Below are 15,375 nucleotides of genomic sequence, written 5' to 3'. Positions count from 1 at the left end.
TCAATCTTGCAACACTACCAGTTAAAGTATGATTCATTACAAATGTCAAGTAAAATATGTTATTTTGCATGACATTTGTTCTTATTTTCCTATGAACCTATTAGATCTAAAAGATGTGGTTTTATCTTGTTTATTCATGCCCCAAGTTTAATGCTTTTGAATAGTGATTTCAGATTTAATGACCAGTTGGAGTCACTACAATGATCCTAGAATGACAATGGACGAGCTAAAATTATTGATCATGTGCCAGTGCTACATATTTCAATATCATTTACCTGAGCTTATCACAGAATTTCACTAATACACATCAGAGGTTTGCCTACAGATTAGCAACTTCCACTGCAGTGAGGTCTTTACAGGCTATCTAAGTTACTAAAGTCAAGGCCTCAGTGTAGACTCATCAATTTGTACAACATGCATTCTTTTTAAAATAATGATCTCCATGAACAAAACCTTAATACTTAGCAATTTGACTCACATTTCTTTCACATATGTAAAATGATGTAAGAAATTATTTTCCACTGCATATAACGAATTTCCATATACTGGATAAGAAAAATACACAAAGCATAATGGCTTGAAAACTTACTGTAGCTGTAAGGCTCTCCTGGCTGGAGGAAGAAAGATTATGATGCAATGATGTGCGAGAAGATCGCCGTGAGATAGTGGCCGTGTGACCAACCAAGGGACTTACACATCCACTTTCCAGCTGTGTGAAATTAGAATGTTATAAGAAGGCTTGCTCAATGAATAGTTTAAGGACAATATCGATGGCATTTTCATTTCTCTAGTACTGCATACATAAATATATAGAAGACTAATTACACCATATTTACCTCAAGGCAAACAGGGCTACATGGCTGTGAACAGATCTGTGGGGACACTTGCCCACTTCGACCTTCTGGTGGCTGAAATGTGTACACAGTGAGAGGAGGCCTGTCCCGTCCCTTCTCATAGGCTGAAAAAAAGTTATAATCAAATACTTGTAATGCAATAATTAATCATCTATCTAACTGAACCACAGATGTTATCCAAAGGCATAATTTGATAGGAACAGCAGATAGGCAGAAGAATATAAACATGTTTCTTTCAATAATTACTACCACTGAAAAGGAGTATTCCTTTGTATCTAAAATGTCAATTGAAATTTAGTAATCCGTCTGTTAAAAGATGAAGTCGCACCTGATGAAATTGTATGTGGCCTGTCTACCAATGGTGTTGTGGTCTTGTGATGCAGTGCTGGGTCAGTCAGGTTTGGCCAGGTGGCCGTGGATGTTGCAGGGGAGGGGGTGCTGCTTTCAGAACCACATGACTGCTCAGACAGCCCTGATGCCTGCAAATATATCTTCAGTCAAGATTCTCTTGATAATTGAGTATTTTGGCATTCATATTAATATCTCTAGATAAAAAGAAACATGGGAATCATGTTGGTATAAAATTACGTTAATTGCCTGGACAATAAAATATTTGAAATATGGTGAACATTAGTCCTTATACATATAATCAGGATAATAGATACATTAAATCTTCTTGATGTGCACATATTATACTAACTTTTCTATGGCAATTGCATGTTTTATCTGAATATATACAATTGTTTACAACATATAAAAACAAAACACTTGTATTCTACAAACATGTCAAGCAATGCTATGGTAGCTTTGCATTATCTAGATCCAAGTCTAAGAAAATGTGCAAACAGTTATGTCTGTATGTCATTTATTCTAATAAACAAACAAACAAACAAAAATAAATAAAGTAAGGAGTGCCAAGAAAAACAAAACGTAAGCTAATCAGTTTCAATTACTGCAAACTTAAAGGCATACAAATTGTGAAGAGAAACATAACCATTCCAAAATAACTCAAATGCTGTGTACAGTAAAAAAGAAAAACAATTTTTTTTATCAGTTCTCGCAGCCAGTAGGAAATTATAGTGAGATTTCATTAAACATGCTGTCACAATGCATCATAGCAATGACAACACTTTCAAGTTCTAGATGCACAAGGAAAGACTTGTAACAGCTTGTATAACAATCAATATTCACCCTGTGTAGTCTTGCCAGCTATGAATATTAAAATAAGGTTCAGTCACATTCTTCAAATATAAGACTGTTTATTTGCAATTTTGAAAAAGCTTGACTCTTTTTCATTACTATATGAAACAACCAAAACTGATAAATTTATTGATCTTTACAAGTTATCATTAAATGAAGGTTTTACTGGGCAATGGAAACTATTGCAAACAATAGCTAGTATCCTATAATATTTTACTGAATTTATATGGCCTACAAAGCAATAACAATGACTGCAGGTTATGTGAAAAATGAGCAAATGTAGATTTCATCAGTTTCCCAAGATGCCATATAATCCTACCCTCCTTCAAATAAGGCTATAGTCAGCACATCTAAGTGTCTACCTGGAGGCTGGCAGAGATGTGTGGGTGTGCGGGATGGCAGAGCGTATCCTGCGAGGTAAAGCCGGAGTCCTGCGATGACACACTCACCAGCCTTGTACCCTAGAGACAATAACATAACACACTACTACCACACAAAAAAGAACTGAGTTGAAATAGTAAAAAGATATAACAAAAAGGGATAGATTCAGAAAAAAAATGAATAAACTTAAAAATAGTGCAAAAAGATTTTCCTATGAAATCTAAGTTAAATAAAAATAATGTGATATAGAATTACTTGCGTATACAAAATAGGAAGAAATTAAGATAAGTCTATATGATGTGAAATATAAAACAAATAAATGTCAGAAAATACTACAGTGAAGTGTTCTCATAAACTTTGAAATCAAACTCTATTTAAAACAAATAATAATGTACTAGAAATAATATATCAAATATGCAACTTTCTTGAAAAGACAGATTCTACAAGTTCTGGAATAGGAATGCTACAAAATGTGCTTGAATTTCAGTCTATTTAAGAGGAGACTACCAAGAAAAAAAATAACAATAATAAAATTAAATGAAAGACACAAAGCCAAACCTAGAGTTGTTTGTTTCCAATGATGGAAAGGAAGGGACACCAGACCTGATACTCACACTTACATGAGGTTGAAGTTACTACACTTCAGAGCAACATACACTCTGCTGCAAACTAAACCTGATTATCTTTCTAAATTCCCTAAACTGGGGCTAAACTGATTAAATATTCCTTTCAGGCAAGATAAGCAAAAACAAGTAAAAAGAGATGGACAAACCAGATTCAAAAGCCCAAATTGAATGTATTACAATTATAAACCAATTCGTGGCAAAACTAGAGATGGGAATATCTTGCCTAATCAAGGAAAGAAAAAATGAAGTATTGGAATATATTGTCAATGAAGCACCCTAACGAATGTGTGTACTTACCTACTACATATCTGACAGACTCAGGCTTTGGACTGTAAATCTTTCCCAAATTGTACATTAATCTCACCTTCCTTTCATACTTTGCTTTAAAATGGGGGCAAAAACTGTGGTATGTTATGCAACAAAATATAACATATAAATTGTACAAATCTACAGCAAATGCCAATTGCAAACTACTTCCACACAGGTGCTCCACTGACCTGGCTCACAGAGCGTGTCCTTGTATGATGGGATGGGGAGTGGGTGGAAGAGGATGAAGAGGAATTAATTGAGGATATGGAGCACATGGAGGACTTGCGGGATCCTAAGGAGGAGGGGGAGGAAGGTGGGGTTTGCCATGACCACTGTGTGTCACCGCCCTTGATGTCGAGCAAAACCTGCAAAATAAGGGCATTATTGAGCTGTAGTATATCATGCTGATATTAATCATGTCCATTTCTTCTTTCGGGACTTGATACTGCAAATCTAAAGCACTTTTAGGATCTTCAAGTTGACAAATGATTCTAAGAAACAATGGCAGCTTACCTGTTCACTCGCGGGTGGTAAGATATGGGGATCAGCAGAGTGCTTCTCAAGTTGGGTCATGACCTCTTGCAGGTGACCTAACTCGCTCACTAGTCCTACTTCTTCCACCTACAGAAAGAAAAGAAATATCAGTGTGGTAAAGGACTTGATAATAGTTACTCATCGCAAAGGAATACCATCTTTGTACATGGTAACAAAGACAATGTGACTTACCAAGACAGGTCTGAGGGCGTTGGCGAAGGCGCAGTACCTCGCCCGTTCCTCTGTGAGGGCATGGCGCACAGCTGACCGCTCCACCTCTTCCAGAGCACAGTACCTTGCTCGAAGGTCCTGTACAGTGGACTCCAACACCTGTGGGTTTAGGTCGAATTGGCCTTATCTGAATGTGAATGACTTATGAATTAATGGCATTGCTACATGCATGGTTATTCTAAATCCAGTGCTAGGAAATACAACGTATCGACTCTGACCTTGTTCAGTTCAGAGTTCTTTCCTGCCTTCTTAGCCTTCTTCTGGAGTCGTGAAGCATTTTCTGTCCTTTTCTTGATCTCAGCCCTCGATTTCTTATACTCTGAAAAAAATATTACAAAATTACAGGTATATCCAACTTTGTATTTTAAATAATCGGCCGTCCGTGATAGACTTACAATGAACATGAGAATTGGTCACAATAAAATAAATCAACAAAAGTGTGGCCTATGACGTCATATATACAAGATCTACATCTGCTGACATTTAAAGTGGACATTCAACGGATACGCGATTTGTATGAGAAACATTAATATTCAAATTATCTTAAGCGAATATGTTGCGAGTTCTTCATTTTCGTCACATTGTATTTTTGCCTTTAAGCGACATTCTGCCCCAAAAGCAGGCCGATTCTTACCCTTGGTGTGGTCTTTGTCAAGGGTGTGGTGTGAGCGCCTCCACTCTTCCACGCGCTCTTGCAGGGGAAGCACCACGTACTCCATCAAGGTGCTGGCAGAACGAGTCATTATGTTATGAAGAAATATATATATAATAATGCCCTCGGTTCAAAGCAATTCTGTTGTTTTTAATACATTTAGTTAAACTCTTCGACTCTGGTTGCTATAGCACTAGATAAATAACAAACTTTAATTTTCACATTATTTGATGTTTTCAGTACTATGGATATGCATTTGCGTGAAGTAAGAGAGGGGAGAAGAGGAGCTACATACTTGGTGAGGGTCTTGACACGAGATTCCACAGCGCGGTGACGCAGACAGATCCTGGTCAAGGCTGCTCCAACGTCCTTGGTTGCTCCTGTGGAATAAATAATATATTTCATTGTAGATATTAGATAGAAATAAATCTTGATAAATTTGAGCACTAACATACCCACTGTGGCTGACCTTCTCACACTAGTGATATCGATCCTGGCGTCACAGCGGCCCATATAACAGGACTTCATTCGCTGGTAGATGCGCCTAAAGTATTGCACGAACGTGGGTGGATACGCAAATAAACAAAGCCACACATTAAGAACTGGCAAACTAGATGCAGGTTACTAATATAGTCTGTCTAACGTTATCCCCACTTATGACAAAAGCCTTATAGTGGACAGACAAAAATAATACAAGATCATGTTCGCCACATAAGATCATCCCAAAAATCAGACTAACCCTGACACTTCTTCTCATCCTCCATAACATATTCAAGAACACTCAAAAATACTCTTATCAAATTGAATATATTTTCTCTTCTTCATCTCTTGTCACCCCTCCCCCCCTGGATCTACTGTCTCCTCTTCTGTCTTTATCAGCCTGTCGCTCCTTCCACGTTCCAAACTTACTTAAGTAAATTACCCCTTAAATACCCGGCCTTTCCTCCCTTCTCCCTCGCTAGGCCTTGTATTCCCCCCTGCGCGCCCCCTACTGCTAATATCCTGGATTCGCTTCCCTCGCCTTATGCCATTTCCTTTTAGATTCAAGTTTCGAATGCGATTTGGAGAGCGAACTCGCGCTTCCGGCTTTGTTTTGCCGTCCGAGGTGAGGCGGCGCGGCGGGAGAGGAGGCGCTGGAAGCAGAGACAGAGACGGGGGACGAGGGGAAGGGGACGGTGGGGGAGGGGGAGGGGGAGGGGGAGGGGGGCGGTGGGGGAGAGTGAGGGAGGGACAGTGGGAGGGGAAAGAAAACGAACACACACAAACAAACAAACACACACACGCGCGCGCGCACAAATACTGAGAGAGAGAGAGAGAGAGAGAGAGAGAGAGAGAGAGAGAGAGAGAGAGAGAGAGAGAGAAAGAAAGAGAGAAAGAGAAAGAAAGAGAGAGAAAGAAAGAGAAAGAAAGAAAGAAAGAAAGAAAGAAAGAGAGAGAGTGGGGAGGGGGTAGGCATTAAAGAAATTCAGTTACAAATTCCAAAATGTGATCTCAACTTCCTCTCAGCCAAATCAGATTCCGCCCTTAAATGCCCCGTCACTTCGTAACCTCCAGACTCGGCAATTTTTCGTAGCAGCGCCGTTTGCTTGCGCACATTGTTTGCATTCGAGTGTTGGTACTACAAATAGTCGCCGGGGTTTGCACAAGATCAGTTTTTGTATCTGTATGATAGATGAGTTATATCTGGATCTCAGAGACGGAAGCACAAAATGGGAAAGGATAAGAGAAGTTAAATATGATGGAAGACGGATGAAGTGGAAATGGTGATGGTGGTGATGAAGTAATGCATGGTATAGAGAGAGCGTGATGGAAAGACTGTGATCGGTACAAAACACACACACACACACACACATACACCCATGCAGCTCGGAGGAAGAGGAAAATAGAAAATAGGGGGAAGAGGGAATAGGAGGGGCTTAGATATATGTACCACAATTTTTACCTATGATATTGGCAAACTTTTCCAAACAGCTGGTTTATAGTGACGTAACTCCCACCAATATTTGTTATTCGACATTTTCTCCCCTCTTAATTGCGGAGGGACACCGCGTGATGCACAAACTAGATACATTTGAATCACTTAAAACTGCGCGAAAAAAGACACCAAAAAAATGTCGAAAAAAAGGAAAACGCTCGTACTCCTCCGTCCACACACACAAAAACACTCTCTCCCTAACCACGGGCGTCCGAGCTGGAATCGGAAGGTAACAATGGGCGTAACTTTTGAGAGGGCTGCCACAGACATTGCATCGAGGAGGCAAAAGCAATGAATCTACGTACCATTTTGCGGAACTGTCAGTAGTAGCTGACAAGGCCCTCCAAAGCATCAATAAGAAAATCCATGCAACAAGAATCTAATAAACCTTCAACAGAAGAAGGAAATCAAGGGAAGATGCAAAACATTATAATGGTCAAGTCAGCATTAACATTATCCATTAAGGTTCAGCCCAATAAGCCTACGACTGGTAGGCCTACGAGCCCCACCCCGGATCTGCGGTCGCCAGCAAATCGTATTATTGGGATCCACCTGCGTCGTTAGTGAGAACTGCGCCTCGATTTATGCCGCGCTGTTCGACTCTTCTTCCTAGTGTTAAATATGCAGAGAAAATAGTACTGTTTTAAGTAACTCTTGTGAAGAATGAAAGGCAAGAAAGCGAAACGAAATTAATCATATAAATAAAGAGGGAAGGATAAAGGTGGAAAAATGAAAGAGAGATAGCAAGAGGGCGCGGTAGGGCAAAGGGAGGAGCAAGAAAAGGAGAACATTATATATATATATATATATATATATATATATATATATATATATATATATATTATATATATATATATATAATATATATGTACATCCATATACATCAATATAAATATACTATGTATGTACAATTATATATATATATATATATATATATATATATTACATATATAATATATATAAATATATATATATATTATATTGTAATACATATACATACACATACACACACTATTAATTAATATATACATATATAATCATATATGTATTTATGTATATACTCACATATACATGTATATATACATATATACATACATATATATGTATACATAATTATATACATACATATGTATATTAGCATATATACTTACATATATACAATTCTAAATACCTATGTACATATACACATATACATACATATATATGTACACATACACATACACATACAAACCCGCATATAAACAGAAACACACACATACATATACATGTTTATAAGAGAAAAAGAAAAAGAGAGAGAGGAAAACTCTTAAGTGAAATATCGCGTCCGCTGTCCGTAGAGTGATGGGTCAACAGCTGGTACTGGTTCCGTACACTCTTACGCTAATCATATAAACTATCGTAGCCCCAACTCTTATGCCGTAATCCAAATCTATAATCAAATGACTCAAGAATTCGGATCGAACTAATGATGGATACACGACGAACCCACGTCCGTTGTGAGCTCAGTTCAAATAATAGAGAAACAGGGAAATTATTTTTTGCTGAATATACATTCCATGCTGGCTCTTACATTCCATGGGAAAAATATTGTCAATATTATAATTACTGACATAAATAAAAAATATAAGAACTATACATATGCACAAACATCACAATGTTGGTTTAATAACATCAACTTTTTTCTAATCACATAATCATTTCAACCCATTTCGCCTCTCGCAGAGAGAGACGTACAGTAATAATTGAAAGTGTTTACAAATATTTACTTAGTAAACATTTACTTGGTATGTCAAAGCTCACAACACCGACTGTTAGGTATGCTAATCAGCCGAGACACTGACTAACTGACTGCAGGTTCAAGGATAGGCTGACTAACGACAAAGGCATCTAATAGACGAACAGACGAAACGATACGCAATGGCAAACATGTTAGGCGAGAATTCAAAATAAACTGAATAATAGCGACAGTTAGACTAAGAGGAGAAAGAGAGAGAGAGAGAGAGAGAGAGAGAGAGAGAGAGAGAGAGAGAGAGAGAGAGAGAGAGAGAGAGAGAGAGAGAGAGAGAGAGAGAGAGAGAGAGAGAGAGAGAGAGAGAGAGAGAGGAGAAAGAGGAGGGAGGAAGAGAGAGAGAGAGAGGAGAAAGAGGAGGGAGGAAGAGAGGGGAAAGGGAAGCAGGGAGAGAGGGAGAGAGGAAGGGAGGGAGGGAGATAAATAGATAGATAGAGAGAGAGATAAATAGATAGATGGATAGAGAGAGAGAGAGAGCGAGAGAAAGAGAGCGAGAGAGGAGAGAGGAGAGAGAGAGGAGAGAGAGAAAAGAGAGGAGAGAGAGAAAAGAGAGGAGAGAGAGAAAAGAGAGGAGAGAGAGGAGAGAAATTAGAGTAAAGTTGAATAGAAGAGAGGAGAGGAGAGGAGAGGAGAGAAGAGGAGAGGAGAGAAGAGAAGAGAAGAGACGAGAGGAGAGAAGAGAAGACGATAGTAGTGGAGTGGAGACGAGAGGAGACGAGAAGTGAGGAGAGGAAACGAAAAGAAAGAGAGAGAGAGAGTTGCCATGAAAAACTGGAAAATGGAAATTACTAATAACGCTCATCAGCAAAGTGCTTTCGGTCCTCTTGACCTTGACTTCCCAGACATGACACACAGGGCGCGTGTGCCTGCCGTGAAACCACAACGGTATCCATTGTCCCGTTCATTGCAGTGGGATTTTTCTCAGCTCGGCTCGCTCGGTTTCAGTCTGCGATGATGGTTCGACATCAAGTATTCATGAGAGTTTGCGGGATGTAAGTAATGGTCCGCCTTGCGCCCTCTGATCCGACACTTACTGTCGAGGACATTCGCATTGGCATTCCGCACGTGGAGGCCGCAGCGTGATGCATGGCAAGGACGGGCCTGCGCCAGCTTCCTGCCAAGGATTAATTACCCACAGACATACAGACCATACCAACTCCGGCCAGCTGTACTATGGTGTCTGCCTCGCCGCCTGTCCAGCGCCGCTAAGACTCAAGATGCTGATCGTAGAAGAGGCTCTCGTGATGATTAAAGCCTAACACGTATCGCTCTAATTGCCTTGTTTCAAAAGAGTCAGTCTTCCATATATCAAGGAAATGAAATGTTTACTTAGTTCCCTAGATATATTTCGCTGCTGTAACCTTGTTTAAAACTAGTTTTAACAAAATAATTTGGCTTTTGGCTTAATATTAATATATTCCAAATATCTTTAGCAAATTGACAAGAACTATCTAGTCTCAAATAAAAAAGAGAAACGAACGTGCGGTTATAGCTTTCCGCAGAGAGTCCGTGAACTGACCTGCCAAGGCGAATACAACAACAACCCAGATGCAGGCGATGGCATCTCAGCTCGCCTTACACGAAGGCGGAGAAAATCACGCGAAATGTTTGGGTGGAGGGACGTGGAGCGGCGGTCGAGCCACTGACAGACAGATCGAGTGATGCCCGGACAACGGCATCGTTGGCCGCCCAGAGTGCAAATGCCCAAGAAAGCGTGTAAAGCCCCGCCTGGAAGGGCATCTTTAACCCTAAGCTAACATGGGAAACACTATCACATCCTCTTGCACGCTGCCATGCAGACCTGTCACCACTAATGTGAATGACATTCATATTCTTCATTGAAAATGAGAGCGAAAGCATAATATAAAAAAAGTAAATTACAAACATTTTGTGGTGAGTCGTCGATGTAAATGTGAATAAAGAATGATCATATTAAAATTATAAAACAAATAACAGGATCTGTAAACAATAATGGCCTTCTACAACGCTGAACTCTTCAGATATGCATATATATTGGATCGTATAAGGCGATCACTATATCTAAATAAAAATACATTCACTCTCCTATTGCGTCTCGAGGCGGAAGAAAGATTAAACCAGGCAGGATGGGCCTTCTGGGATGCTCTCGCTCCAGAGGCAATTACTGCTCCCGCCCTCATTTGCTGGTCACCCCGACCCCCAATCACCTCCCTTATATCTTGAACAAGATTCTTTGGTATATTTCTCGTCTTGATGCTACCTTTGCCAGTAATGCTAAGGGCACTGAGCCTAGTAGGAGATGGAAGAGGTGTCGTGACCTGCTGCCGAACCCTAGGTCATGCTTCTAGCCTTAATCCATCACTGTCTTAAAGTTAGTGGTGCTAAGGCGGCTGCGTCGAAAAGCCACGGATGGGAAAAGAAATATGGCTTTTTATTACTTCAGCACTATGGCGCATGAAGTCAGGAAAAGCACACAATATCCATCCACTAATGTTCTACTAACACATGTAAGTCTCGTACTCCCTAGCTATGACGCGTCCCCGTGGCGGCTCAAAATTTCGAAGGAACTGAATAAGAGGATCCTATGGGCGATCAGATTGTGACCTCTTACGTATAGGAGTCCAGCTTTTGTGTATGATGAGTATGCAGTGTACACACTCTGTCCCTAAGGCACAGGGAGCACAGAGTCCCCTCTCCTTAGCTCCGAGCGTGCCGTGGGGCGGCGGGCGTGCCTGGACTGCGTCATTTGACGTACTCAAGGCCCTAGTGTTTCCGATCACCATGGATGCGAGCTGGTATGTGGGCGGTTACACGCTCGTCCAACGCATACGGGCGGGATATGCAGGCAGGCGTGACACTGGACTATTGATCCCGTGTCTGATTGTTTCTGCTAGATACTTTCCACTGCCACGTGCCGCCCCCACCCTCGTGCACCGCCCATTCACACTGCTCTCGACCACCGCCACTCTGTCAGCAAGATTCTCCTCTATTCTCTCTCTCTTTCTCTCTCTTTCTCTTTCTTTCGTTCTCTCTCTTTCTCCCTCTTACTTCCTCCTACTTCCTCTCACTACCTCTCTCTTCTCTTAATCATCCATTATTCACTGATCTGCTCCATAGAGCAGGCAAGAGGAAAAGTGAAGAGAAACCACTGATTCGATTGGTGTCCCAAGCGGTGGGTCAGTTCACAGGAGGGTGCTTGTACCATGCACGTCACGTGATCTTTGCTTGTAACGGGATCCCGTCTGGTCATGTAACACGCGGCGGTCACATAACCAAGTCACCCGACGCGTCAATACAACACCTGCTGGGACCATGACGTGCACATGCTGTGTGTGTCTCTCACAAGGGCGCCTACAACATATTCGTATCTCTAATCGTATCAATTAAACAGACGCAGTAATCGTTCAATACCATAGCAAAGCACTTTCATAAAGTATGTTTTCCAATTAATAGAATTGTTTTGCTATTCAAATAAAAAAAGTATCATATCCCAACTCTTTCGATTAATTTTTCCATTATGCGTTTCAAATAAACGATTTTCATTCACAGAACGGGGGCTTTACTTCTTGCGTAAGTGAGTGGTTACACATGCCAGTTTTTGTTGACATTATGAGTTCCTGTACAAAACCACCTAAACATGAAATACCTAAAGAAATAATGAAGAACAAATCATTGACATTTCATTAGTAGTCTAACTGCCATCCACTGCAGGAGCGTTTTGGGAGACAAGCAGAGAGTAAACTTCCTTCGCTCTGGGTCTCACAAGAGGCAAATGCAACAGATGCAAAGGCCGTCGCCAATGAAACTTTTTGCGGCTCAATACGACATAATAGTTGGGGTAGTTATCTTGCAAGTTGCAGACTACTAAGGGGAGGATACAACAAAAACAGCGAAAATCCGAACTATTAGAAGGTGGAGATGAAGAAAAAGGAGGAGATGGAGATAAGGAACGATATCCTCTTAATATGAATACGACTCGACTCTCCATGGAAATGCCCAAAAGATGCCACCCTGTCTTTTAGCCGAACGCAAAACTTTATCTCTCGCTAGAAAGTATCTATCAAGCACCATCAAGCGCAGGAAATGAAACAACACATCTCCGCAATGAGGGGCATCACGTATCAGCATCACCTCCAAGCCATAACACACTGCGCCGGCGTTATGCAGCTCGGCCTTTGCAATGCAGCACACCGGCCGGATTACAGCTGGCGTGACATTCCACTCTCCCGAATGGCACGGAGTCTCGTCGGCCTTTTAATTGGCCTTCACTCGCCTTCGGGAGGGGAGTGAGAGGAGCAAGGGGCTCGAGCAGCCATAATAACAGCGTAGAAGGAGAAGGAGAAGGGGAGAAGAGAGAGAAGGAGTGGGGGAGGGGAGGGGAGGGGAGAGGAGAGAAAGAGTGGAGGAAAGGAAAGAAGAGAAGAGGGAGGGAGGGAAAAAAGGAGAAAGAAAGGAAGGACGAGAGGGAGGGAGGGACAATGATAGGAAGAGTAAGAGGGAGGGAGGAGGGGAGGGAGAGAGGGAGAGAGAGAGAAAGAGAGAAAGAGAGAGGAAGAGAGAAAGAGAGAAACAGAGAAAGAGAGAAAGAGAGAGAGAGAGAGAGAGAAAGAGAGAGAGAGAGAGAGAGAGAGAGAGAGAGAGAGAGAGAGAGAGAGAGAGAGAGAGAGAGAGAGAGAGAGAGAGAGAGAGAGAGAGAGAGAGAGGAATGGAGGAAGAAAGAAAGAAAGAGAGTTGGTGGAGGATAGAAACGTGCTAAAAGTTTTGACCACCGTGTAACAAAATACAAATGATAATTAATAACAATCACACTTCATAATTCAAAAACATTCGCAGAGAGAAAAAAAATAACTAAAAACATGGTAGTGAAAAAAAACATATATTCTAATGTATAATACAATAGTTTTCCGCCTTTCCGCTTTAGCTTAAAACGCGTAAACTAAATTATTAACCGGCGGATAAGGCTCGTTGAAGTAATTATTATTTGAAGCTGACAGAGTTAATGCTTATCTCTCTATAAGAGAAACTAAGGAATAGAAGTGGAGAAGGAGAAGAAATAGGGAATTGTGAAAGAGGATAAAATTGATCAATAAAAAAAAAGAAAAAAAAGAAAAGAAAAAAAAAAATATATATATATATATATATATATATATATATATATATATATATATATATATATATACACAGATAGATAGATAGATAGATAGATAGATAGATAGACAGAAGGAGAGAGAGAAAGTGTATAAATGTATGTGTGAGACGAGAAGGGGTATATTTTGCCAAAATCAGCTTCTTATCCCGATCTCAAAGGTGACTTTTGAAACTGCATGCACTTGGCCCTTTCAGTCGAACGCTTCATTACCTCCATTCCCTCCTCCCCTCCCGGTCTCCCCCCCCCTTAACCTCTCTCCCTTTCCTTCTCCCTCCAATCCTTGCACCTCTCTCTCTCTCTTTTTCTTTCACTCTCTCTCTCCTTTATCCCTCCTCTCTCCTCCCCTCCCCTCCCCTCTCCTCTCCTCTCTTCCCCTCTCCTCTCCTCTCTTCCCCTCTCCTCTCCTCTCTTCCCCTCTCCTCTCCTCTCTTCCCCTCCCCTCTCCTCTCCTCTCTTCCCCTCTCCTCTCCTCTCTTCCCCTCTCCTCTCCTCTCTTCCCCTCTCCTCTCCTCTCTTCCCCTCCCCTCTCCTCTCTTCCCCTCCCCTCTCCTCTCTTCCCCTCCCCTCTCCTCTCTTCCCCTCCCCTCTCCTCTCTTCCCCTCCCCTCTCCTCTCTTCCCCTCCCCTCTCTTCTCTTCCCCTCCCCTCTCTCCCTCCCCTCCCCTCCCTCTCCTCTCTCCTCTCCTCTCCTCTCCTCTCTCCTCCTCCCCTCTCCTCTCCTCTCTCCCTCCCCTCCTCTCTCTCCCCTCCTCTCCTCTCTCCCCTCCCCTCTCCTCTCTCCTCTCCCCTCCCCTCTCCTCCCCCCTCCCCTCTCTCCCCTCCCCTCCCCTCTCTTCTCTCCATTCCTCTCCACTCCCCTCCCCTCCTCCCTCCCCTCTCCCCCCTCTCTTCTCCTCCTCTCCTCTCCTCTCTTCTCTCCTCTCTCTCCTCTCCTCTCTCCCTCTCCTCTCCCCTCCCTCCCTCCCCTCTCCCTCCTCCCCTCCCCTCCCTCCCTCCCCTCCCCCCCCCCTCCCCTCTCCTCCCTCCCTCCCCTCTTCCTCCTCTCCTCTCCTCCCTCCCTCACCTCTTCCTCCTCTCCTCTCCTCCCTCCCTCACCTCTTCCTCCTCTCCTCCCTCCCTCACCTCTTCCTCCTCTCCTCTCCTCCCTCCCTCACCTCTTCCTCCTCTCCTCTCCTCCCTCCCTCACCTCTTCCTCCTCTCCTCTCCTCCCTCCCTCACCTCTTCCTCCTCTCCTCTCCTCCCTCCCTCACCTCTTCCTCCTCTCCTCCCTCCCTCACCTCTCCTCCCTCTCCTCCCTCTCCTCTCCCCTCCTCCCCTCGCTCTCTCCTCTCTCCTCGCTCTCTCCTCTCCCTCCTCCCTCCTCCTCCCTCTCTCTCCCTCTCCTCTCCTCTCCCCTCCTCTCCTCACCTCTCCTCCCCTCCCCTCTCTCTTTCTCTTTCACTCTCTCCCTTTTCCCCGCCTCGGCCCGCGATACCCTCCTCCTCCTCCTCCTCCTTCTACTCTCCCTCAAATCCGCTCCTCCCGTGCTCTCCTTTGCCTCCGACACCGATGCTCCTTTTCCTATAGATGGGAGTTCTCTTCATAAATCTTGTTCAATTGTCCTGTCTCCTGTCTGTCTTCTGTCTTCATTTGCGGTTTGCCCTTTTCGAATCATTCTTTTATTTTCCTTCTCTTCCTCTTTCTCTTGGAGGGGGAGA

At 42.6% G+C, this 15,375-nt stretch overlaps 1 protein-coding gene across 5 annotated transcripts in view; it reads right to left on the bottom strand.

The window, feature by feature from the left end:
• Positions 1-15,375, bottom strand: part of mim (missing-in-metastasis) — a 190,178-nt gene that overhangs the window by 6,958 nt on the left and 167,845 nt on the right. For 3 of the 5 annotated variants that reach the window (XM_086539733.1, XM_086539735.1, XM_086539737.1), the window contains 10 exons: positions 5,083-5,167; positions 4,770-4,861; positions 4,354-4,454; positions 4,097-4,234; positions 3,884-3,991; positions 3,559-3,735; positions 2,417-2,515; positions 1,183-1,333; positions 837-958; positions 590-709 (listed from right to left, as the gene is read on the bottom strand). In XM_086539733.1, the coding sequence (XP_086395859.1) occupies positions 590-709; positions 837-958; positions 1,183-1,333; positions 2,417-2,515; positions 3,559-3,735; positions 3,884-3,991; positions 4,097-4,234; positions 4,354-4,454; positions 4,770-4,861; positions 5,083-5,167 (1,193 nt within the window). The remainder of the gene's footprint in view (positions 1-589; positions 710-836; positions 959-1,182; positions 1,334-2,416; positions 2,516-3,558; positions 3,736-3,883; positions 3,992-4,096; positions 4,235-4,353; positions 4,455-4,769; positions 4,862-5,082; positions 5,168-15,375) is intronic. The other 2 variants (XM_086539734.1, XM_086539738.1) reach the window with 1 other exon arrangement.

The sequence above is a fragment of the Penaeus japonicus genome, unplaced genomic scaffold, assembly GCF_977035675.1.
Source record: "Penaeus japonicus unplaced genomic scaffold, GWHDUDI00000001_assembly GWHDUDI00000009, whole genome shotgun sequence".
NCBI lineage: Eukaryota > Metazoa > Arthropoda > Malacostraca > Decapoda > Penaeidae > Penaeus > Penaeus japonicus.
Note: the sequence above shows the minus strand (reverse complement) of the source record. Positions and strands in the feature narration are given on the sequence as shown.